Source organism: Helicoverpa zea, chromosome 7, assembly GCF_022581195.2.
Source record: "Helicoverpa zea isolate HzStark_Cry1AcR chromosome 7, ilHelZeax1.1, whole genome shotgun sequence".
NCBI lineage: Eukaryota > Metazoa > Arthropoda > Insecta > Lepidoptera > Noctuidae > Helicoverpa > Helicoverpa zea.
Genome location: NC_061458.1, coordinates 4,441,225 through 4,467,369, shown reverse-complemented (window position 1 = coordinate 4,467,369; position 26,145 = coordinate 4,441,225). Strand labels below are relative to the sequence as shown.

The 26,145-nt window shown below is 34.7% G+C and overlaps 2 protein-coding genes across 6 annotated transcripts; one reads left to right on the top strand and one right to left on the bottom strand.

Annotated features, from left to right (window-relative positions):
• Positions 1-5,509: 5,509 nt before the first annotated feature.
• On the bottom strand, positions 5,510-12,913 carry LOC124631832. Of its 2 annotated transcripts, none has more exons than XM_047166457.1 (9): positions 12,730-12,913; positions 12,498-12,647; positions 11,545-11,680; positions 11,142-11,323; positions 10,831-11,033; positions 9,964-10,159; positions 9,820-9,880; positions 8,809-9,140; positions 5,510-8,726 (listed from the first exon to the last, which is right to left on the bottom strand). In XM_047166457.1, the coding sequence occupies exons 1-9, from the start codon at positions 12,776-12,778 to the stop codon at positions 5,725-5,727; spliced, it is 4,311 nt and encodes a 1,436-aa protein (XP_047022413.1). In that variant the 5' UTR covers positions 12,779-12,913; the 3' UTR covers positions 5,510-5,724. The 2 variants fall into 2 exon arrangements, with proteins under 2 accessions (XP_047022413.1, XP_047022414.1); XM_047166458.1 differs by having other exon boundaries at positions 9,964-10,141.
• Positions 12,914-13,650: 737 nt separating this feature from the next.
• LOC124631741 (protein FAM76A) lies at positions 13,651-23,722 on the top strand. Of its 4 annotated transcripts, none has more exons than XM_047166315.1 (8): positions 13,651-13,904; positions 14,066-14,130; positions 14,415-14,518; positions 16,601-16,710; positions 17,868-17,977; positions 18,212-18,333; positions 19,169-19,290; positions 21,061-23,722. In XM_047166315.1, the coding sequence occupies exons 1-8, from the start codon at positions 13,809-13,811 to the stop codon at positions 21,295-21,297; spliced, it is 966 nt and encodes a 321-aa protein (XP_047022271.1). In that variant the 5' UTR covers positions 13,651-13,808; the 3' UTR covers positions 21,298-23,722. The 4 variants fall into 4 exon arrangements, with proteins under 4 accessions (XP_047022271.1, XP_047022270.1, XP_047022268.1 ...); XM_047166314.1 differs by having other exon boundaries at positions 17,865-17,977; XM_047166312.1 differs by having other exon boundaries at positions 17,865-17,977; positions 19,151-19,290.
• The last annotated feature ends 2,423 nt before the right edge of the window (positions 23,723-26,145 follow it).

Genomic DNA, 26,145 nt, shown 5'->3' with positions numbered 1-26,145 from the left:
AGGGCAACTAACAGCTTTATAATGTAGGTACTCACTTAAACTTAGTTTTTAATTTTATGGAAGTATGTACTTACACGAAAAGGTAGTTAAGAAATATTATACCGAAGCAGTTATGTCAAATAGTAACAAGGTCTCTAACAAGTGTTTAGCCTGTCAACTTGTTATTCTAACAAATTACCTGCGCATTGAAAACGTAGAAACCACCTGCTTTGTATTTACGTAGCATTACAACGAAAATGGAAATTTCTCGTATCATAATAATATTACAAAACGTAATACAAAATGAAAGTGTTTTAGTGCAGCAGATTCATTTCTTCTAAGAACTTTGAACGACCTTCGAGGAGGGTGGTTGTTCAAGTTTCAGTTTCAGTTGCAGAGGGCGCTCTCCCTCCCATCTTGGAAAATTTGCATGATTAAACGCGCTGCCTTATAAGAACGCAAGTAGAAATAACTAATTTAGGAATACAATAAAGCACACGAAAGCTCTAGAATACCTAGCGAAGCAATGCAGCTGGGAAAATTAAACAATAACAAAGAAACATTTTTGTCTAATTAAAAGTAAAAGCAGGCAAAAGAAAGTAAAAAAAGTATTTCCCGTATGCTGAAACCCCACCGTGCATGTACATCAAATTCTTACATCGATACGGCAATAAATTAAAGGCAATATCGGCAACATTTTGCTGTTCCAAAATTGGAATCCACAACAAAGGGACGTCAAAGAAACTAGCAAGTGCACGCGTGCAAGCGGGGCCGGGTATAAAGAGTGAGCGCAGCACGGCCGAGGAGCCTCGTGCGTCCATTACCCCCTCCCAGTGGGGGCGGGGGGCTGCCGAAAGTGCGGGGTGGCAAGTGTCTCGCTCACACCCAAAGATGCATCGAGTTTCTGGACGAAACCGCACTGCCGCTGCATATAATGGTAATGAATTTCGTCTCCATTTTATTTAATACGTACCTATATGTTAGCTATTGATTTCTCCTGAAATCTCGACATGTTTTACAAACATTACGTCCGTTCCGTTGCAAGCTCTCTTCATTTGAAATTCTGGGTATGTACTTGATGCTGCTTTTATGTTGGATATTGGAATATCACTTATCAACGTTTCTGAAATGCTTCAAAGAGATTTCACGTTTGTTTCCGATATATTGGTATATAAACCTGAAACATACTGAACTTATGAAACACTTAAGTTAGTTTTATCTTAGAACACTATCCTTGTTCGTACGTACAATGACATCCACCTAACTACTGCACATAGTCGTATTTTGTTAAAGTACCTACCCCAGTCACGACATGCCCCTGCACCGATAAATCGCATTATGGCCCACGTGTAGGGAATACATTTTTAATCTTGTTTCCTTTATATCATGCGGCTCAGAAAAGCGGTCGGTGGGTAGAGCGCTTCTGAAAACTACCTTTCTAAAAACGAGGTTTGAAAGCTAAACGGTTATTTCTAATTTTCATTGCCATCTATCGGATAGCATTAGTTACCACAGTTAGGAAGGAATATGAAAGTTAAAAAAATATTTTGAAATTCGGTACCTATTGACTCAAACATTTTAGACTTTAAGTTGTAAAGTTTTCTTTGCATTTAACTTATTGCAAGTACTAATATCTCACAACAAAGCTAAGTTGCTAGACCAAAATGGAGTGCACATTCAACACGTAAACATATCCTCAACGTTACCAAAAACAAACACGTCAAAACAGCGCGGTAACGTTAATAACGCTCACGTTGCCATCCATAGCCCTTTTCATTCGGCACGAGCCGGTGCAGCCTGTGTCAAAGCACGTAATTAGTATTTAGGAAGGTGGTAAGAAAGGCGAGGTCGTGGGCCAGACGTCGGGTATCGATCCGACGACCTACCCCACGCTCTACCTCCCAAAAGGGTGAGAGGGGGAGCCACGCACATCGAGCCACCAATTGACACACTTAAGGTAATACTTGGCACTTACGATGTCGCCTCACCGTAGGTATGGTGGCCAGGAAACAAAGCTCCTGTGCCAAACTGCTTCAAATATCGGAACATTTCTCTTACCAGCTGAAACTAAAGAAAACGGGAACAAAGAAACTGCAAGTCACTTCAAAAAAACAATCGGATAAACCGAATCATATTGAATCTACGATTATTGTTAGCGGAGTAGCAGAAGTAGCTGAAAATTACAGAAAGCTCGACCCAGTTGGCGCTGAGCCCGCCCGTACATCGGAACATCGCGCACTTGCTTATAGAAGATACGTATCTATTTTATTTAACCTTGGGGAACTGTAAACAAATTATGTACACTGCATTTGTATGACTGCGAATTGACAGAAGTATTAGCGTACTTGCATTAACAAAGGGCTTTCATTCGATAGGATAAGATAAATTAATATCTTCCCTAAGTAAAAAAAGATAAAGTAGTGCAATAGAAAATTGAGTAAGAACTTAGATGTCATTAGGGTGTAAAGAGTTGAGAACCTAAGAGAAGTCGATAAAACCGTCCTTGTGCCACGGACTAGACAAAAAAAAATTACTGGTCCGTGTTTTGTGCAAATATTATTTTGTGTAGTAAATTCATCCTAATCTCTCTATTTAAAGTCAATAGAAGATATTTCACAAAACTTCGTGTTTATCCTTGTCTTGAATATATTTTAAATTCAAAGTAATTTTCGTCGAATGTGTTGTGTACCTACCTTCGTGTCTCTGCATCCTATTAGGTTTCGTCAGTCGCAATACCTCTAGAGACACCCTTCAGGTATATTAATAGACAATGACGCGTGCATATAGCCGAGGCATCTTAACCACCGCCTGTACTGTGCCAGGTAGGTACTCCCACGTTTGTAAGCCGTTGTTACAAAGGTGCCCCTTTGTTTTAGTAATAAGTTGCTGCATACTGTACTTTAGTTATATTTTAATAGTATTTATGAATATAAATAAAATTTTAGGTAGGTACCTACATTTTATAAGGAAACAAAGGTTTGTAAGTATGAAACTCCCTAATGATGATTCGTTTTAATTTTATATCGAAGTTTTCTTCTCAAGGCTTTATTTAGACACGGCACCGACAAAACTCATCAAAAACACCTACTTAATTCATAGCACATTCAATTCCTTTTATCTCGGTTTTCTCAAAACTAAATTCTCTGTTCTTTATAAAGGCAATTTCCGCAAAAGGAATTACTGGTGAAAATAAGCAGAGCACGCAGATTGTCCGGAGCGACGTCGCGTCGGAGCTGCACTTTGGGTTGAGGGTTGGGGGGGGACAGACATCAGGGAGGAGGGTGGTGTAAAATCACCCGCAATCATTTATACCCGAACTGCCTGCAGAATTACTAGCCGTCACTAAATTCACGACACCACCCCCTTGCACCAACTTTATTATGGCTTTCTCTCACAGTATAAAATTGAAATTGATACGAATTATTATTTCTTGGGATTTGCGTTTGCGTTATAGTTGTTTGCTGTTTTGAAGTATGTTTTTTTATAAATTACTATCAATAATTTTACATTAAAGTATAACTTTCAGGTTCGGGCAAATTCCTGGTGTGGCGATTACCGAGAACTTATCTGATTTCTGATAAAATGAACATGGTATGCATGTTGTGTATAATGATGTTTTATTTAGCTACCTACTCAATTCAATTTTAATTGAAAAATTATATCCATTTATAAACATCACATAACGTGTGTTTATACATAACTATTGCGGGGAATTGTTGTTTCGGTTAATTTAAATTGTATTTTTGAAACGTAAGTATTATCTTAAAACTGCTCCACCACAAGACATTCTGGAAGGTTTAATACCAAATAGAAACGAAGTTTTTCGATTTACCTACCTAAAAACACAAGTCAAGTACATAAGTACCTCCCTAAATCCCACTACCATATAAGCTTATATACCTACACGGATGTATTACATATACCACCCCCACACAAGTACATAGGTACATTGACAGCATTTGAGAGGCACGAGGCCACGTGGTGAGATGCGACGTAGCTATTTGTGTCAGGAGCTGTACCCGTGACCCACTTCTCAAACACCCCTTCCCGCGTACACTAGCGAATTGTGAGTACCGACACTGCCGTATATTTTGGTCTAGGTTATGTCAAGTTATATTGCCGCCATTACTGTGTTTTATGTTATCCTTGGCTATGTCGTAAGTGAGGCGGCTTTTAAACAAGTGCGAGTGTTGATTTTGCTTGAGATTGACAAATTGGATTAAATTATTAGAAACAAAAATACCCGCCTGCATGAAAAAAAACTCAATAAACGAACTGAAAAAGCCTACAACTCAATAAACAAGTTGAATAATCGCAATAGGCATGGCGAATAAGAACAGGAATTAGTCCGTCATTTAAATAACACTTAACTAATAGACATGTTTTTTTTTTCTCACAAACAAATAAAAACAATGATAGGACAAGACTGAATTTTGCGTTACGTCACTTTAAAGTACAAATTTTACATAGACGTGACGTCACGAGCCCCCACTCACAAACTTTGTTGAGTAATATCTCAGTAAAAATTTAAATTTTTTGTTAATATAAAAAATAAGTGTCTAATACTTTTGCCAATCTAAAATGTGGACTAATTAGAATCACTATTTTTAACCCTGTCGTCTCGCCTATTAGGGGACTGTTCTATGGAAAACTTCTTCATCTAGCTGCGAGGTCACCCGTCTACGGTTGCAAGTTTCTCTTTCACGCAAAAACTGCAGACTGGTTTTTGATGAAACTTGGCAGTACTCAATATAGCTTATCTACATATCAATATTATCATTCTTCTTCGACCTGCCCTGTTCCCAATTTTATTTACGGTCGGCGCCAACATTAAGTTACGCTAAGTTACGGATAAAAAAAAACTTTTTATAGATGACATATGTAAACCTCCGGGGGCAGCAGCTAGTATTTTTTAAGTATAATACTTAAGGCGAAATAACGATATCTATAAGGTATTATAAGTACATAAAGCATTGAACATGTTTCTACTTAATTGCATGCTATCATTAATGGAATTTTCATGAGCCGTGGCTTGTTTATCCGCCGCTGATCCCGCCAATTACAGAAGTACCAGACTGGATAATAGCGCCAGTTTATTTTTAATTCACTTTTAATTTTTTCGCTTCTGATTTCACACGAATCATACTTAAATATCTTAGCATACCAAATTACACGTCTACCTAATTCGTGGCAAGATGCACTTTTACATAGAATGCGCTTGCGCCGGCACGTCGGAGCTAACGGTTCAAATTAGCATTCATAATGGATGGTTCGCACCGACTGCAGTGTCACGATAGCCTCTAATTGTGATACCTAATTAAACTGAATAACATAATAATTGCACGCGGCTCACACCGCCGCCGGTGATCCAACCGGTAAATTAGCCGCATTCATTCGCCAGCCAGATAATTGATTAATTAGTAAGTTCATGTATATACCATTTATCGGCAACTTAAGTTTCCGGAAACTGGCTCGATTTTTGGCATCTGATTACACTTAGAATATTTGATCTCAAATGAAACAAACATAATTTATATCCTTAAATAATACTTTTTACTTATAAATGTCAAGAGTTGTGTCTAGCACAAAATTATATTCACATAAATTTAATTGTACAATCAGAATGAAATTACTTCTGTATGTGTCTAACACATATAAATATACCTTCATAACACTGTTCGAATAATACGAAAACTTAACATTTGTCCACAAGTTCCCTCACTGGCAGGTACATATATTAGTCCACTAGGGGCCATGGAGTTTCTTCAGTACTGATTCTATATCAATATTCTGAATATTTGTAGAATTAAACAAATAACTAGCTTCTGGTTTCGTTTTTTTACTTTCATTGAAACCGTCTTCGGAGCTATTACTATTTTGCAATCTTTTTCTTTTCTTAATGTCAGCTTTATCCTTAGTATCTACTTTTTCCTCTTCTAATACTATTTCTATCTCAGTAATTGTCCGTTCTTTATGGCTTGGGCTATTGACCTTTAGAGGAGTATCTAAGCTTGTGAGTGTGGAATCAAATATTTCGTAGCACTGCGTTTTGTGATCTTTCATGGGAGTGTATAACTTATCTATATTTGATATTGAACTTACAGCTACTTCTGTTTCCATGAAACTATATCCCAATTCTCCTTCATTATCTGGATCATTACTAAATAACGTAGTACAATCTGTTGCTCTTAATCTAATCGCTACTCCGTCGTCTATGCACACTTCCATAGTAAACTTATCTTTCAACTTAATAGCCTGTTCCTTCCCTCTATCTTTGGCGTCACTACTACATTTAATGTAATTACGACTGTCTTCGTGACATTCATACACAGATAATTCGAATTCGTCATCCGACTCAGCATCTTGCACTATCTGTAATTCATTCGTACTGCTTGCATCTGGATCAATACTCTTATTTGATGCGTGATCGTTTTTCTTCGGTTCAGTAACCACGACCTGAGTCTGACATGCTACCTCTATGCTAGGCGAATCCAGCAAGTCTCTTTCAATAATTTTTGCAGTTTCAGCGTCAAAGCCTCTTTTAATTAAATCTACTTGCAAAGTGCCGAGTTCGGGTTTACTGTTAAGAGAAGTTTCAATATACTGTTTTATTTTTGTTATATCTTCACTTTCCGTTTCTTTTGGTTTAGCATCTTGGGAACCGTCATCGGACCACCTTAACGCTATTTGTTCATTATCGGAGTCGTGCGAGGACACAACTGAAGCTGTGTTCGGTTCTGGCATTATGTTATGTTTAGCAGACGCATTAGTATCCGGCGATTCATGACCAGAACTTTCCGAATTAAACGTTTTGGTACAATGCAGTTTTCTAGGCGTTGATGATTTTCGACGCGATTTTGTAGGAACAGGATTTACGACGGGAGTAATATGCACTTTCTTTTCTTTAGCAGTCGGTTTCTTTTTTGTTTGGGGTTTAGATGTATTATTCTGTGAAAACACGTCTGTTTTCCTTCTTGTTCTTTTACTTGTATTTGCTTTCGTTGGAGTCAACCGTCTTGGTTTTATTTTCATGAATGAATTTGACTTGTCTTTTTTCATTGGAGATATTTTTAGTTTTTTGCTCGATTCAATTTTTTTCTTAGTTTCCGATTTAGAACTTACTTTTATTTTACTACATTTAGGCGTTTTAACATTAATTTGTGTACTTTCCATAGAAGTATTGGCACTTGTAGAATCACTACAAGAAGAGGCTACATCGGTTTTATCATCATTCACTTTAGTTTTAGTAGCACAACTATTGACGTATGACACATTTTTCGTACACTTTCTAACTGGTCTCGAACTCTTCTTATTATCATTTACTACATCCTTGGACTCTTCGACGTGTGGATCCTCTTTCGATGATGTTACTGGGCATTCTACATCCACGATTCGCAAATAATCTTGCTCATCTGGTTTATAATAAGAGCCTCCGCTAGAATAATCAGTTGGCCGCGATGAGTAAGAAGACGGCGTGGCGATGGCAGGTTTGGGAGTATCAAAGAATCGAGGTGTTGGAATACTCATAATCTTGATATCTGAAATAGGTTCATCTGGCAACACAGAACCTAAAAATTTTGGTGTTTCCATTTGGATATCATAGAGAACTTGTTTATAAGGAGTTTCGAGAAATTCTGATATGTTTAATCTGGCACCTATTTCATTATGCAAGCATAATCTCTCAGCTTCAGGAGTATCGTTAATTTCTTCATTGTTAGACTTGTTCTGATTTTTGCTGCTTTCAGCGTTAGCTGGTTTAGTAGTTTCGGGTTCTGTGTTTCGGTTAACATGTACAACATTGAAGGTCGGTTTAACAGAATTGCCACTTTCAGTACTAACTGTCGATTGCTCTTCCTCTTCTTCTAGTTTCTGTTTTTTCTTTGATTTCTTAGGTTTGGGTGACAATTTCCTTTTACTGCGTGGTTTTTTATCTTCAATTTTATCTGGGGCTTTATCTTGTTCAGGTTGAATTACAGGTTTAATAGTTTTAGGTTTTTTAGGTTTAGCTTTGGATTTCGGTGGTGGCTTATCTTGTTGAGGCATCGCAATTAGAGCGCGCAAATCAGCATCCCAATTACTTTTCTTCTTTGGAATTGGATTACCATCATTACTGTTTGTTAGTTTATTGTACTGTGAAGTTTCAATTTTATGAACCTTCACAGTACTCATATCAATAATGTCATTAACACTAGTTCCTGTTTCGGGAAATACTAAATGAGAGCTTCTGGTGACCACAACTTCAACAGGGTTATTCTCAGTTACTTCGTTTGGTTCGTTTGGGACTACTTCATTTATAGTCTCATGTAATATTCGCCTTGGAGTAGTGAAGTCTAATACTCTGATATGAGAATTTCGTCGCGGTGTAGATGAAGACTTCCTGACAGGCGCCATGCCTTGAGGAGTTGTCGTTTGAAGTGAACCTGATATGACATTATCTTTTGGAACCGAAGCATTTTTCATTACATCAACCGTTCTTACTAAACCAGGTTCAACCGCTTTTACTAATCCAGGTTCAACCGTTTTTACTAAACCAGGTTCAACCGCTTTTACTAAACCAGGTGCCTGCGTATTTTGTTGTATATTTGAATTGGAAGACTCATTGCTAGGTTTAGGTGGACCTCCAGTACTGCTAGATGAAATATCTATTACTAGAGGTCTAAGCACTTTTGCCGTCGAGGGTTTCGTTTTTGTTTTTTGTAACTTTTGTGTCAGAACAGGTTTAGTTTGAGTCAAGTGCGGTGGGGGACCTGTAATATATAAATGATAAACCGATAAAACTTTGAAATACTTAACATTTTATCTCATAGTAATTTGACTTTGTAATCTTACCTGATGCTGGCACAACTATGATAGTAGGCATTGCCATTATTTCATCCTTTGTGTAGTTATTGCTTATTGGTGGATGGTTATGTTTATAAGCTGGTGTACCATTTATAACAATTGTTTGCATCAACGGTGTTGAAGTAGCATTATTTATTGCTGGAAATGGTTGGTCCACTTTTACGTCGGAAATTATTTTAATTTTGTTATCCACGCCTTTAGGTTTAATAACGGGATATCGATATTGGTTGTAATTTTCAAACCCTAAATTATCACCACTTTTTGATACATCATTCAAATTGTTACTTAGATCTGTATTCTGATTGCTAGCTACTGAAGGCCTGAAAAAATAAAAAATCGAATATCTTCATTGCCTTTCTGCATCACTCTTTTCATTTAATATGTGAAGGCTAAAACCGAAGTGCGACTACATCTAACGTTTAGCCAGATACATTTTTAACAATTTCTTACGTACTTCGTCTATGTATGTACTACCCTTGTGTACTCCCTTATTATATTTACTGAAAATTTACACAAGCATCTTTGAAAAATAATTAGATATTATCTGCTAATGAAAGATGATCTCTGAAAGATCAGTAGGAAGAGACAAGATGATATGCAATAATCCAAAATTTGTTGTCAGTGTTTTACTTAACTGAATCTAAAACATAGCTCTAGCCAACGAGAAATCGGTTACGCCTGACCTTTGCTACAGGTGTGCACCTACATCAACTTTAATACTGCACTAAAGTGACTACACTTGTAATCACTTTGATGAAGGCTACACATTATTCTTACCGAAGATATAACTAAGTTAAGCTAAATACGGCCGGTTACACCCAGCTGTAGCTCTAAAACCGGTTAAACCTAGCTGTAGCCGCACTTCGCGTTTTAGCCTTAACATGACACATACATACATTGTTTATCCGGAATTTCATATGCAATCAAAGTGATACGTGCGGTTTAAAAAGTCATTTCAATGACGGTTTATGTATTTAAAAATACTTTTTAAAAACTTACATAGCTATTGAGGTTTCCGAAGTGCTTGAATCAGGTACAGGATTATTCCGATTTTCGTGAACTAAAACAGCAAGGATATAATATTATTCATCAATTTTCTGAAATATTGCTTCTTTCTGCTATTTAACATCTTTAAATACTTACCACAAACTCCAGAAGCAAAGTCTTGGAATGAGATTGGTATGCTTTTGTTCAGAAGTTCTGGCTGGGACATACTAAAAACCCTAGTATCTGCTTGAGACTTATTCTTACAAACTTTATTCAGAATTTTATTGAATTCTTCAATCTTCTCTCTGCATTCAGGATTTTCAGAAGGTTTTGTCTGCAAGTATAAATACATCTGATTTTTAAATTCATATGTTAGCTTAATTGATATCAAAACTGGATGCAACTTTATTAAATATTGTGATAAGATGATAAGTACACGATTAAGGCATTATCATACCATATGGTTTTTAGATAATACTGCACATTTGAAGTGACATACACAAATTTAAAACTTCTCTAGAGCAATTGAGGTGCTAATTTACCTCTGACTGATCTACATTAATTCATCTGATTTAATAATATGTATTGCAGAAGCAAACTTTTGTAGAAGATAATGCTTAATAGCCATAAAAATTCGCTTTGCAGGTAAATGCAAAAGAAATGTTTACATAAACGCATGCATGTTTTCTTCCTGGCAAAGTTCCAAGCTCCCCAATATGCAATAGTTCAAAATTAGTAACAGACACTCTTGTTGCCACATAAGCATGAATATATTTAGATTCACACACCCAAACAGATCATATTTTTAATGTTTAAATATTCATATTACACTTCCTTATCATCTGTTTATAGATAATACCTAACATTCTGTTGCATATTTTGTGATATTTTAATTATTATTGAGCTCAAGGAAGGCAAAAACCAGTTTTACACTCTATGACCTGTACTCTATGACCAGTTACTTGCTGAATTGACTAAATTTTGAAAAACAAATAGTATATTTAAAGTACACAATAAACTTACCATTGAGTTCAAAGAATGTGTAGACTGACCACTTGGTTTTATCTGGGAGCAATGACTATTAGAGTTTAACATATTCAGTCCGTTGTTGCTGTTGTTCAACATACTAGAAGATTGCTTTGTAATTTCACTTACTCCTAAGGTGGCCTCACTAGTTTCTTTCTCAAGAACTTTGACTTGTTTCTTTCTTGTTGTAACATGATTTCCTGTAAATAACAATAGACAAATGAGTATTTTGAATATCTACATGTTATTTTTTCATTGAGTTCAAATTATAAGGCAGCTTTAACTGAAGTCACATTCCAAATACAAACCTGGTAGATCTTCCAAAGCTGTGGTCTCCACTGAGCTCTCCAAAGTACTTCCTTCCACATAACTGGCTGAATTGACAGTAGATTTGTGTTTATTTTTACAGGAACACCCAGACAAACTCGATGTGTTACAGACTTCACAGTCATTCTGCTTGGAATTACCTGATGCATTCTGCTTCACCAAACTGAAAGGGGCAGAACAAAATAAGTATTTATGGAGCACTATAATTACGTTATATAATTGTTAACAATTAAGCATTTGTTTTAAATGTTTCATAGATAACCTAAAACTCAAACTTTGCAGTTGCAATATCTGATTAGTTATTGTACTTATATTTAAAGAAACTAGTTTTTCAAAGGCAATCCATCAGTGTTTCTTATTATGCATAGATTAAATGAAAGTTACCTGTACTTCTCAATGGAGGAGTCCTGTGCTTGTATTTTGCTTATATCTATATTGTTCACTAAGAGCTTAACAACGTCTAACAAATTAGTACATTGCACCACCTTTTTCCTTAATGCTAGTGGCTTGCAGGTTTCCACTGAAAAAGAAAAACATTAGAAGCGAAGCAGTAGATTCTTGTGCACTAGCATTTTGATGGTTAAATCAAGAATGGAATTAATCTAGCAAAGGTTTTTTGTGAATATAATGTAAAGGGACAAGTCTTCTGCATTCTAACATGCATTTTATCATATATCTGATAGTAAAAATTACCAGTCAATTATCATTTATGCTCAGTGGTGGTTACTTTTAAGGACATATCTAAACATACAACTTTTACTACCTAAGTTACAAAAGGATTTTGGTTTATAGTATGTATTGTATTGTAGGTATTTAATGTGGGCCACATTGGTTTACAGAACCAGGCATAGTAAAATGACACCCTGTTATGTTTTTCTGTTTATCAATTACTGTTAACCTACTAATAGTCTAGTGAACTTTTTGTAAACAAAACTCAGAAATAGGTGTTCACAGTGTACCAGTGTTTAGTGAAATGTTTCTCATTAGCCATCATCATCATCCACTTTAGTCCAACTTTCTCCAATGACCTTTTCTAAAGGACTTCTACAATACTACTATTCTGAGATGCTATTGGACATTAGCTGCTTTCTAATAAGCTTTAATTTTACTGTTCTTTCTACTCTGGGATGCACATGTTCAATCATCATAAACTGTATACAATGAACAATACTAAATTGGGTTACTATAACTGTGACATAACACAAATTGCGTGTTATAAACATGTTTAACCAGATAGGGGCATACAAAAGCTACACAGAAGTATCAGTGTTCAAATTTCAATGCATTTCAACGACAAAAAATTAAGTACGCAGTGGGGGAAGCACCCCTATACTAACCATATATTTTAACAGCCCTATACTCTGCCAGAATATTCTTGAGTGATGTCATAAATATCCTGTCATATTCGTTTCTGAGAGCATCCAGGTAAGGACTTGCTTGTAGAAACTCATCGTAAGCAGTCATAAGCTGCTCCTCCGCAAGATATCCTAAAACAAGAAACAAAGAACTCAAACATCAGTCATCCCGTCCGTTAATTGGGATCATGTTCCCGCCAAATAGTCAACATACCAAGAACTAGCTTAGCCAAATCTTGTGAAGGAAACGGTGGTAACGTCATTTTAAAAGAAAAATTAACACTACACGACCTTAATTACATGCAAATAACGTTAAACTTATCATAAAATTAATAACAAAATCACAAATAAACACGCTCTAAATTCGTGCACAAACACAAAACACACAGACTGCCACAGATATAGTAAAATAAAAATATGCAATAACAGTTAAAACTACACAGACTAAAAAAAATAAATTCTTGTAAGGATTTGTAGGATTACTTAAAAGCATCTATATAGTACATAAGTATAACCATTGGATACATAGCACATTGAGCAGCATAGTAGCCTATATAGGTAGGGTACTCAAAATGATTCATTATTGAATGACAGAAAAGGATAAAAACGTTTATTTCAAAGAAAAAATAGCGGAATGCCACATACGTTTCAATCGTAATCGAGTCGGGATTGGATCGCAGTCGAACGTGAATCGTATGTTGTTTAAGTAAAATTAGGAGAATCGGACCCCAGGTGGAAGGAAATCAGGCAGAGCAAGTTCTTAACACCGTTTGTCCATAGAGGCTACACGAGCGAGGAAGCTATTCCTGCTTTAAACAAAGAAGATGTTCCGCTAGCAGATCGAGATCGAGGGAACTCGAATTTTACGAACCAGTTACCTCATTTTTGAACACATTTTATTCGTTAAAGTGTGAGGAATTTTACACCCCAGACGGAAATTTAAGTATGTTTATAAGTACCGCACTCACTTTTTACTATTATAAGTTAACATCAGAGAAACTCGACCCTTCAGTTTTTGATGTGTTTGTTTATCGATAAATAATGTTCATTCATTTTCAGTTTATTTTTTAGATTAGGCGATGTCACAAATCGACTACTTTTTAATTTTTGACAGATGAGTGACATTGGCATTAAAAATTAAAACACCAATTCGCCATATTTGCTATTGGTTGGTTTGGTAGCCATTTTTCAATAATTGTTAAAATTTACGCGTTTGTAATTTTGTATTTGTAATTCAGTGATCACAGTCTATCATTTTTGACTATTAACTAGTTTTGTTTGATTTTGATAAACATGAGTAACACAGCATCAACACCGCTTTTCGCATGTTCGCGTTGTTTCTCAAGACACCCTTTCGAAGAATTATCAACTGGTGAACAACTTTGTAAGGTACGTACGTCACTTTTAATGAATACAAAATATAGTATTGATCTGATTATTACTTTCTATTTTAATGTTCTTGGGCAATACAAACGGGATTATGTGTGTGCGTCATAATTTACTGTTATTTTGACGTCAGTAAGTGACGCGATTGTTGTGTGATATTTCAGGAATGTCGTGGATCATTCCCAGTCGTCAAGTGCACGTACTGCCGCTCCGAGTTTCAACAAACAAGGTCAGTGTCACCTGCCAAGGCATGTGCATGAATTGCGTATCAGGGCATAGATGAAGTTGCAATAACTATCTAGATCGCGACATTCTCTCGTATACGTATTTAACAATGGCCAAACATCACAATCAGCTGACATAGTAACAGCCAACTGTACTGGTTGTAAACCAGTTTTATCCTTACATTTATTCTGAGTATCAGTTGCTATTTTTACCTACTTTATCTATGTTATCAAACAAATCAGCTGTGTTTCCAAATAAATCTATAATTTAGATATCTCTATTTTGTAGCAAGTCAAACACTTCATCAATTTGTAAGAAGTGTGAAGCCAATGTTAAGGCTTATGGCAAGCCTACAGCCTGTGAATATTGTAACATCATTGCTGCGTTCATTGGTAAGCATATTATACTAAATTAAGCAATTTGCTTATTGTTTTAGGTAAAACATGCTGTAGTAACTAAAGTTGATCCTGTTTATTTTAACTTTTGCCAATGATGAATTCTGTTTTTTGGCCAGTAACATTTGAGCAACTTTGCATATCGACAATCCTACAAACTAAAGTTGAAACAAAGTTAAATAAATACTTTTTTTCTAACTAGGGTAAATACGCCAAATGTCGGCCAGGTTGCCCAAACTTCGGCCGTCTGTACATTTTCAGCTTGCATTCATTCAAAAGGTAATTAAGTGTTAGTTTTGCTCCTCGAATTGCAACCTTGGTTTATACTCTATACGTACAAATCGTTACTATCCGATTCTGTCACTTATTCTTCTCATACTGAGCGTCACTAGCGATTGCGCCGTTGAAACATCAAATTCGCACGTAAAGTAGCTTACTCGAAGTGAATACTCACATTTTGGGGATTGATATTAGAACGATAAAACATTTATTTATTTTTGTTTTAAGCTTGATTATCACTAATGGGTTATTTTTACTATATTTTAAGATAGTTTTTTCAGCGTTTTGCGTATATTTTTCAAAGAAAAATAGGAGGCCGCCATTAGGACAACAGTTTTGACTTAAAACCGGAGTCTCGGCCGTGGCCGACTTAAAGCAAATGCAGTCTATTTTATAAATTCCTATTGTACTAATTCCGTTGGCTTAACAAGAGAATTTGCAAAGCTTATAGGCAAATAGATCTATTTTACGTTTAATAGCCAAATAATGGCCGGGGTGATATTAGTTGAATCTCGAGAAATAAGGTACAAGAAATAGGGGCCGACATTAGAATCGTAAATAATCGTAATGTCGACCAGCCTCGAACTCAAGCGCCACTATACAGGCTGATGAAAAAATACTTTTATATTTTTTCATTTTCTCAAAATGAAATAATTTATTTATTATAATTCATTATATTGTATAGGAGTTAAGTTTAAATGTAGGAGTTGACAGTATTGTAGGCATGTTTATGGTAGCTTTATAGTTTGATACTTGCTATCTATTAAACCGTTCTTATTAGCTTAAAAAATATAAATGGTTGGTCGTGAATACGACTTTTTTTGTTTAGGGGAAACAAAAAAATATTTTACTATAAATTAAACAAATACAATTACAAATGTATACTTAGTATTATATTATAATTCTGCTAAAATAAATCATGTTAATAATATTTGTCACTGCCTTAATTTAAAACAGCCTATACCCGGCCGACATTTGGAAAAAACGCGACCGACCTTGGGCCGTGAATGGCCGACTTTAGGGTTTTTCTGTTCTCGACGTTTCTAAGGCTTATTACTTTTTTCTTTTCGTAGAAATATCAATCTTATGCCTATAAACATGACATAGATTAATCAAACTATCCAAAACCGCATCAGAAACTATCTTTCGTTGGAAACTGACAGTGCTATAGCGAACCGCAATCAGAAAATCGCTAAGGGGGCCGACATTTGGCGTATTTACCCTATACAAAGGCCACAACAGAAGTTTTGTTTGTCATTGCAGGGCAAGTCTATTCCATTACAAACAAGGCATTGTTTGGTACTTTTGCTCATTAAACATTGTCAATAACTGTTACAAAATATTTCAATTGACTCCCCTTATAGTGGACAGGAAACAATGCTGCTAAAATAAATAACGAATAAGCATTAAATACCATGCTTGTTCAAGGATTTCTTAGAAAATTTATTTCAATAATACACTGGCATTCAAAACAAGATTACAAAATGTTTATGTCTTAATTAAATCTGTTAAATTTTTAAACTGTGTACATATAGCATATGGAAACTCCACTTTACAAAATAAGGTAAAAATAAATTAACTAATTCGTTGTAGGTAATGCTCATGAATGGCAATATGGAAACTCCACTTTGCAAAATAAGACAAAAATAAATTAACTGATTCAAATCTTAAAATTAAAATAAACAAAAGAGTGACGGAATATTAATGGTTTTGGACGACTAACTGCAATTCCAGTAGCTTTGGCGATACATGTTTCTATTACAGTTTGAAAGTTATGTTCTGACACTCCATTACAATTAGGTAACAAATGCCAACGGTGCGCTAACTCTGAGCGCAAGTATGGCCCAGCCGTTACCTGTGAGCAGTGCAAGCAACGCTGCGCTTTCGACCGCCACGATGATAGTAAAAAGGTATAAAATTTTCTGTGATACATTTAGCAATAGGTCTCATTATTATACATCCAGCATCCAATGAAACATGCCACTGCAGTAGCATATATCCATTCCCTCAAATCTACATTAGACTGTCTTTTCACCTAATTCATTTAAATTAGTTCTCTAGTTTCGGTGTGAAAGCGTGACAGATTAACAGACACATAGTAAGGATTTATCATAACACTTGCCAAAAACTATTAAACACAATTTATCATTTATAAAGTAAAGCTGCAGCATTCAATTGTTTATGCAAATTAAATAACTAACAATTAGATTGTTTGAGTTTTGACCTAGAAGTTTCTAGATTACGATCAAGGCTAAGTCTCAAACAATGAAGTAGTTTGGAAACTTAATGCCATTTTATGTGTAATTGTATGAGTTGTTAGCTTCCACCTGTGATTACAGTTAGGACCTACTTTCCGCACATGAATAAAAAAATAGCCTATATTTTATTCTGATTAAAGCTATTTAATATCTTCCTTAATTAGAGGGCGCCTGTGCTTGACTATGTGACGATTAAAAGCTATGTTACGGCCAAGTTTCATCATAATGGTACATATATTTTCATTTGTCTAACCGCCCATTTGACCAATGGGAGCAACTGCCCTTAAGTATGTACTTTAAATGTGCTATGTAAAGTCCCGCTTATGAATTTCCAGGTACTATTATTATTTAGGTTTTTCCTGCTATAAACATGATTTGTTCAATATTCGTTATATTCAGTGAAACGCTACGAAAATAGCAATGTTCTGGCTTTTGCATCTTCTTTTTAATAATCCATTAAGAAAAGCAAATGTTTAACTTGAAAAATCTACATTTTCACCTCATGTTGAACATAAAATATTTTTAATAGCTGATAACAAAATGCCACAGGCATGTTATTACAGATTTTTTCCAAACATTGAAGCAATGTAACTTTTTGTATGAACTGTGTAGGTATATTATTTATGGCTTTATTCTTATCAATACTTTGAATTGTTGAACTGTTTATGTACAAGTTTCCACATGGAATCTGAAATAAACTCTTCTACTAGTACATACTAATCTCTTAGAAAAGAAATTGTAGGTGCCTAGTATTTTTTATATTTGCTGAATACTCATCTAAATAACAAATGGACTGTATATTGTTGCAGGTGGATGGAAAACTATTATGTTGGCTTTGCACCCAGTCCCTCAAGAGGGCGTTGGCCAGGACTAAGCAGCATCTATCATCTGTGGACAAACACAAGCACAGGGGACACAAGTAAGTAAATAAATATTTGTAATGCTTACAGATTCACATTGTTTGGCAGTGTGTAAAAACCAATTAACCAACAGATATCTACTAGACCGAATAAGTGTGTTGTTCTTGTGCCTAATATTCTATAACATAAATTAGGAATGTATCTAAAATTGACAGACAGAGTTCAATATCATTAGTAACACCTACCTTAAGTTACCTTATTCTAGGAAGTTCTAATGCTTTAATAACTTGCAGATCCAGGAGCGGCCACAAAGAGAAGCGTAAGTCCGACATGATGAAGTCAATGAACTCCAACGACTCATCGCTAAACGACTCGCAGCCATCGGAGAAGAAATCCAAGATGAACCCAATGCAAGGTAAATGTCATTCAATAAGCATTTTATTTTAGCAGAATTAATCCATTTCAATTTAAGGAATCTGCAGACGACTTAGTCAAGAGTTGGCCGACTTTAAATTAAAAGGCTACTTGTATTACGTAACGAGGTTGCATAGGTAAGTGACGTCACATGCCACGTTGTGCGAACGAGGCTTAATAACATCACTTTTGCAAGCTTATTTTACATTTTTCTGTTATTGTTTTCGTAATATTTATACCGCGACACGCTTCGCCATAAGTAGCATTACTTAGCTTTTCTGTATATTGAATCAACCAATAAGCTATACTAAATAGTCCGCCAGTGTCGTCTTTCTAGTATTGTTCGCATATAAGATTAAGCTTATTTCCTCATGAGAACTCTCACCTTCAGCCACCTACATTTTAGTACCTGAAATTCTTGTACATAGATTCTTGATTTATAGTTCGGCCATTCAGAGAATGCGTTCCTGACACGTCGCGATTGAACTGACGACGTAACTTTGCAATGGCGTTGCAGTTACGATAAAAATATTTTTGCTGGTTGTTTACCGTTTTAACAATTGAGGAGCATTAAAACAACATTATTATATCAATAATCAATGAATGTAGTTACGTCGTCAGTTCAATCGCGACGTGTCAGGAACGCATTCTCTGAATGGCCGAACTATAGTACCTACTATTAATTCTTCTTTCTGTTTCGCATTAAACTCAACAAACGTATTTTGCATGCACGAACCTTCCTTTTTTACTATTCTGTTATAATACCCTCGTTGTGAATACAAATAATTTATAATTTAATTTTCTTGTTTTTTTCTTAGTTGTATTTCGCTCCATAGGTGAACTGGACCCCAACAGTTCAGACCATGTGGTAGCGATGACTCAACTCAAGGAGACAATTGCCAGCCTACAGAAGAAAGTACAACAGAAGGATAATGAATTACTTTCCAAAGACAAGTTGGTACGTATTCTGCCGTCGTTATTAAGAAAGGCACAACTAACATTTTACAAATGTTGAGAAAATCGAGTTTAAAATATTTTTTGAATTTTGTTAAAAAAAACACGTTTCAAATGTGTTTTTTGAAATTGTTAAAATGTAAAAAATTGTGTTTTTTTGGTATGTACACAACGATAACAATATTATATTTTAATTTAAATGGATATATTTAATAATTAGCATTATTCTTTTTAACTTAACATAAAAAATAACAAGAAAGGAGCAATGTTATGTTGAAAAGGCATATTTTCTTAATTGTGTCTTTTCATTGTAATTTTTTAAAATGAATATATAGGAGCAGAAAATATTAGAATGAATTCATAACGCCGATGTGCCTTTTTTATATAACATTTATTAGCGTAGGGGTAAATAGAAGGGCATAACTGCCAGTTGTGACTTTTCTTTCTACATTAATTGCCAAAATGTTCGTTCCATTAAATATATCGATAGTAAAAAGGTAAAATAAAAGTCACATCATACAATATGCCTTTTTATTGTAATAAAACTTAAAAAGTGATGTAGTTGCGCCCTTTAAGCTTATGCTATCTCTGTTTATTTTGCAGCTAAAAATCCACAAAAAATCAGGCAGATAGGCCTTTTTTTCCTGATTCCGAATATGTATATGTTATGGACCATGTGATTAATTCGGGCATTATTTATAATGCCCGAGCATTATGAATAATGTCTAGCTTTATCGGGCCAAGTGATTAATAACTATCTTAACTTCATTATTTATCACATTGTACGGGCATTATTATATTGCTACATGACAGTTGGGCAATTTGATAATAAAGCTATATTTTATGCGGTGCGAGGGTGGCAGTTGTTCTAATAAATAAATCCTGTTACTTGCTACATATTTTATGATTATTGTTTTAAATTATATGTTCTATTTTAATGGGAAATTATAAGTCTAGCCACAAAACTATTAATTGGACAATTGTCATCTAATTTACTAACTCGGCCTCGTTTTTCGTGATCGCATTTTTCTTGGCTCGTTTTTTTATGGTAGAATTTAATTTGGATTCAAAACATTGTATTAAAAACTGAACTTAGTGACGAAAACGAATCGCTGCAAAACCGACTCCACGTAGTCTTGTCTGCCCTACCCCTAGAGTGCAATTCAAAACCGCGTAGGCACGGAGGGGCGAGGCGGCCTGCGAGCTGAGGCGCAGGTAGTTGAAGCGCTCGCCGCCGCGGCTGAGGCTGGCCGGGAGCCGGCCAGCAAGCCGAAGCTGCGGTGGTGAGCGTGAAAACCATCTGCGACGATAAGCTCGCATGGGACCGCCGGAGCCCCGCAGCGCCGGAGCCGTGACAGAAGCCATGCTTGCTGCATGTTGCATGCTTACTTCTATACTCTGTCAATTGATATGGGATGTGTTATATTTAGTTTATTTTAAGTTAAATGTCAATAACAATAAAAAAATGAAATTAAATATGTTTGTATTACTTTGCCCAAAAGGTCACGGGCAATATGTATAGTGCCCAGTGAATTTGATACTTTGAATAATTATTATCAAATTGCACTCTCATATTGGGCATTATTCATAATGACCGGGCATTATGTATACTGCCCAATTTATCACTTGGTCCATAACATATATAACTCATTTTGACAAAAAATGTTAGTTGTGCCCTTTTTCGGTACCACGGCAGTATTATTCACCAATATTGAAATATTGTAATGGTTTTGTAAAAAAATACTTGACTAAAATATGCGTTCTATAATTTCAGATTACAGAACTAAAAGCTCAGCACCTAAACAACACACAGGATCTAAGGAATGAAATGAAAAACAAAGAGCGACTTAACGAAACAAAGTTTAACCTTATGAATACTAAAATACAGAATCTTTTAAAAGAGGTTGCAACACTAAGCAAATCTGCTAAAAAAACTAATAAGAATACGAAAGCGGCGCTAGCGAACACAGAGAACAGCGGCAGTGGCACAGACAGCCCGAGCACCAACTAGAACAATTTTAACCCTTTCATTTCTAGGAATATTACTTGAAAAACAATGGAAACATTTTCCTCTTATTTTTTTACTCTACAAATGGTTTTATTTGTAGACTTTTTATAATGATAAGCGTAAGTAGGTTTCAATTTGATGACATGTTAGTTTTTAATTTATTATGCAACATTATAAACGTTTTTACCGATTTAACTGAAGTACATTAATGTTAATTTATCCAGTAGCGTCAAACTATTGTTACGTGTATAAACTGATGCGGGTTTAAAAGGTATTAAGTCTATGACTACTCGGTTATCAAAGAGATGATGATAAATATTTGGAGATTATTTTTTGTATAATTTTTCATTCGACTCTCCATCAGAACTGAACAGCTTAGCAATGTTTTATAAACCGTATCATTATCGTTAATAGACAAATGCATAGATTAGTATAGTGCACAACCTGATCCTTAGGTTATTATTCTGTTTTATAGAATTTAATAGACTAAATTAAAAAATCTGTATCATATCGCATTTTATTTTTATTTTTGTATCACTTCAGTTTTGTTATTATTCCTAAGTAGTTGTACAGTCTTGTGACAATGAATGTAGCGTATACCTAATAGGTAGATCACTTTGTATTTTAACGAATACAATATTAATTTATTGGCAAACATATGTCGATGTGAAATAAAATTAAGAAATCGAAAAAAAATGCGTGTCGAATTAAATGATTGTTAGTTAATTAGTCCGATGAGAGGAAAGAGGTTACAAGACGTGGTTTTGTAATATTGTTGTCTGTATTTATTCTAATTCTAATATAGACGAAATTCGTTGCAGCTGTCAATAGCAATCAACGTTTTATTTTCCCCGAAACCGCGAAACTGACTGATTACATTAGCAACAACCACTTAGTTTTGAAGCATTCTTTATTTGCTGCTGCGGCGAACCTTCGCCTATATTTTAATTAGTTTTGTAAGTTTTGAGTATACATTATCATGTTAATTAACCTCTTTCGTCTAATGGTGCGTTCATATTGCTAAATCATACATCAAGTTACTGATTGGAATAAAAGTTCCTCTTTCACCAATGTGAGCGCACCCTAAAGTGATCATAATATCCCCGGACTGAATAAATTTTGTCATATCAATGTTAACAATAATTATGTTTTATGAATATACAGTGTTTGATTCGATTCGATGTATGTGTGAGAAACATGTAGACTTAATAATATTCAAACGCGACACTAGGTACATACCATATTAATGAAGGCCTTAAATTAATACTACATTTGTATAATTGGAATAGATCACGGCAAACATACATTTTGTGCTCTTAAATACAGGAACCTATAATTAAGAACAATTTGCATAAACTACAATAAGCAAAATATTGCTGTGTTGAGACTTAATCATTTGTTAATTAGCTGAAATAATATTGATTTAGGTTAATTGAATAATGTGTAAAATAAAATGTATTTCATTCATTGGTTAAGAGTAAAAGTATTCAAAGCGTATATTGTACCCACGAGAAACAAGACAAGAAATTATAAAAAGATATTTGAAATTCAGTAGCCGTAAGATTTTATTGTTTACGAAACATATTTTGTGATAATTTTTCGAGTGCTTTCAAGCAAACTTAATATTTTACCACGTGACGCACAAAGCGACAAATAATATGCATTTAATTAAATAGTAAAAGATACAGATTATAGTGTATCTGATATCGGAGAAGTATCACGGAAGTATATGTTATGAAACAATATGTGTTACAGCTATGCAGCCCTAGAACTGAGCGAACTCACACAGGTGTCTCATTTTGTAAGTGTAGGAATTCGCTTGCTTTATTATTTAGTTCTAACCTTAACCTTCCGCCATGTTCAAAGAAATACGATGCCAATGCACTTTTGCACGTTGTCAATGCCTATAGTCGTTGATAGCAATACTCACTTGACTTGAAGTCTCTTCTGGCGTTCAAAAGGTTATTAGAATTAGTTTAATAAAGCTGCCCAGCTGTAATGCTCTTAAATAAATTGAAAGTCGTGATAAAGTTACAAAAGCATCACTGAACATAAACTCTTTTTTTAAGTTTCTAGACAATGAATAGATACGCTATCGGCTGATATAACCTGAGTAAACGGTCGCTTTGACATATTTTTTCTTTACAATACAAGCCAAAGAATTTAAATTCTTTGTAGATAACAAATGCATCTTATTAGGTGAATTCCTAATTAGTAAAACTTTTTAATTAATGTCCATATTAAACTGTCACGTGTGTTAATGTTAAGATTAGAATATAAATTATTGATAAACAATTTCAAAAGATGTTCGTATAATATAAAACAAATTCTTAATGCTGTGGAACAAAATATTCCAATAGAATTATGACCTGAGAAAAATAAGTATACTTGTTAGTGAAAAATGAACGAAATAAAGTGTAAAAGTAAATAATTTATTTTATTTATGTTACAGCTTTTATATTATCATTTAAAAATAGTTCGCAAAAAGTATTTACATATTGCTAATTTGCACCACTATGCGCAAACAATTTGTGTGATGATGACTGATGGCAGTGATAATGCAAATCTCTACGTTGGACAAGAATATTTTATTTATTTAAATCAGACATCTAAGGCCCATCTATATCTATACCTACATAAATGTGAATTTAGATTTCAAACCACATCAAGTCCAACATGAAGTTAGCTTTTATTCTTATTTAAAAAGCAGGGGAAGTATCTTTTACAATATTTTACCGAATTGAATCAAGTCCCTGTAGTTTGACATGTTATATTATCAAAACGCAGCAAGTCGCACTGAGCCAATTAGAGCGACGTGATCGTTCAAAATGGCGCCCAGTTGTGTGTTGATTTTGATTCAAACTGCACTAAGTCCAGTATTCTGTTAGATCAAATAAAGCTAAGTCCGAAGGACATGGTTCATTTTGACAAAATAAATCCAAATTAAAAATTCGTTTTTCTCGTAATCTTATAAAAAAACATAGAAACAATGATAGAAAGGATGATAGAGAATCCGATTTTTGATAGTCACGCCACCCTCAAAATCAGATAATAAAAAGTCTTACCCGAACAGAAAAGAAAACCACTTTTTATGAATTAAAGAATTTTGGACATACTTTAATTTGAAATCTAACGTCACATGTAACAGAATGATAGAAAAGTCAAAACTATACATTGAATATATTTTTTTTGAAGGGTGATCTATAAATCGATTCTGACGTTTGTTGCCCGTGGTACTACCAATAGTACTACCAGTAGTACCACGGGCAAATTTTTCTTCCCGTAGTACTACCAAGCGGTCTGGTAGTACCACGGGCAAGAAAAAACTACCCGTGGTACTACTGTCAATATTTTAGGTTTTTTTCAACCCTTTTGTTGTCACAGTTGATGTTGTCATCCTAGAAAGAGAATTGAAATATATATTTTTTTAATGTGGATATATTTTGGTACTATTTCGTAAATAGATCTGGTAGTTGTGAAATTTTTCATTGCTCAAAATCGACAAGAGTCAAAAACACTTAGTTTTTTTTTTCACAAATCAGAATTGAATACCTTGATCTCGTGGGATTTACTTGATGTATTTTATGCTATCCTGGTACTTGGTCAGCATTTCCGTCTGGACATTGGAATACTCAGGTAAGTTATGCTGTCTTGGTACACGGGGAGAGCAGTTGCATCGAAATTCCGAGATTGGTAGGTTTACTTTTTAACTCCGGTGATTGATAAAAAGTTACGTGTTGCACTCGAGTGCAAAGATTTTTCACCTTGTGCTCTTTTGATTCTTTCGCTATCGCTCAGGATTCTAAGTTTTGAAACACTCGCTACGCTGCTGTAGCGAGTAGGCAAACAGTCAAAGTCCGAACTTATTTCAAATATTTTTATATACATCATCATCCTCCTGCCCTTATCCCATACAAATATTTATTTTAGGCTCATGATTTTTCAAAATAAAAAAAAAATAAAAATTTTAAAAGTAATATAAAAAGTCAAACAAAAATAACAAAAAAAAATATGTAAGAAAGAGTCACCTACTCCAAAATAAATTATAACAAAGAAATTTATTTGAGAAGAGCACCAGTTGCGAAGTGCACCATTTGAGCATGATGTATAATTTGAGAAGTGCACCAAATGCGTCAAATCCTATGATTCTTTCACTGTTAGGAAGCTACACTATCTGCGCTGGACGCAAAGTACGTTTTAAATCTAATTTACAGAAGACGGCCGAAACAAAAAAGTAAAGTACTAGGACAGCATAACTTACATGTTCATATCAATACCTACTCAATGCGGTCGATAATTTTAATGAATAACACTACCTACTTAATATAATACTTATCTACTTAATATAAATAAAATGAAAAACGTAAGTAGATATATAATTCTGATTTGTGAAAAAAAAACTAAGTGTTTTTGACTCTTGTCGATTTTGAGCAATGAAAAATTTCACAACTACCAGACCTATTTACGAAACAGTACCAAAATATATCCACATTAAAAAAATGTATATTTCAATTCTCTTTCTAGGATGTCAATATCAACTGTGACAATAAAAGGGTTGAAAAAAAACTAAAATATTGACAGTAGTACCACGGGTAGTTTTTTCTTGCCCGTGGTACTACCAGACCGCTTGGTAGTACTACGGGAAGAAAAATTTGCCCGTGGTACTACTGGTAGTACCACGGGCAACAAACGGATTCTGAACCCAAATATGTAGTTTTTAGAATTTTTGTGTTTGTCTGTAGGTATGTCCGGAGTAAACTCAAAAAGAGTTACTGCACGGATTTACTTCAAATTTTGCATGAATATTGCTACGAGGTCGGATCAGGACATAGACTATACATGATCACGCTA

Bases quoted from the DNA above. Each gene is read 5' to 3' on its own strand.
- LOC124631832 (XM_047166457.1), bottom strand. From the start codon at position 12,778: ATGACGTTACCACCGTTTCCTTCACAAGATTTGGCTAAGCTAGTTCTT. The intron at 9,141-9,819 runs GTAAGTTTTTAA...TTATTTTTTCAG, and splicing joins TCGGAAACCTCAATAGCTAT to GCCTTCAGTAGCTAGCAATC. The intron at 8,727-8,808 runs GTAAGATTACAA...TATATATTACAG, and splicing joins CATAGTTGTGCCAGCATCAG to GTCCCCCACCGCACTTGACT.
- LOC124631741 (XM_047166312.1), top strand. From the start codon at position 13,809: ATGAGTAACACAGCATCAACACCGCTTTTCGCATGTTCGCGTTGTTTC. The intron at 14,519-16,600 runs GTAAGCATATTA...CATTACAATTAG, and splicing joins CATCATTGCTGCGTTCATTG to GTAACAAATGCCAACGGTGC. The intron at 18,334-19,150 runs GTAAATGTCATT...TTTTTTTCTTAG, and splicing joins CAAGATGAACCCAATGCAAG to TTGTATTTCGCTCCATAGGT.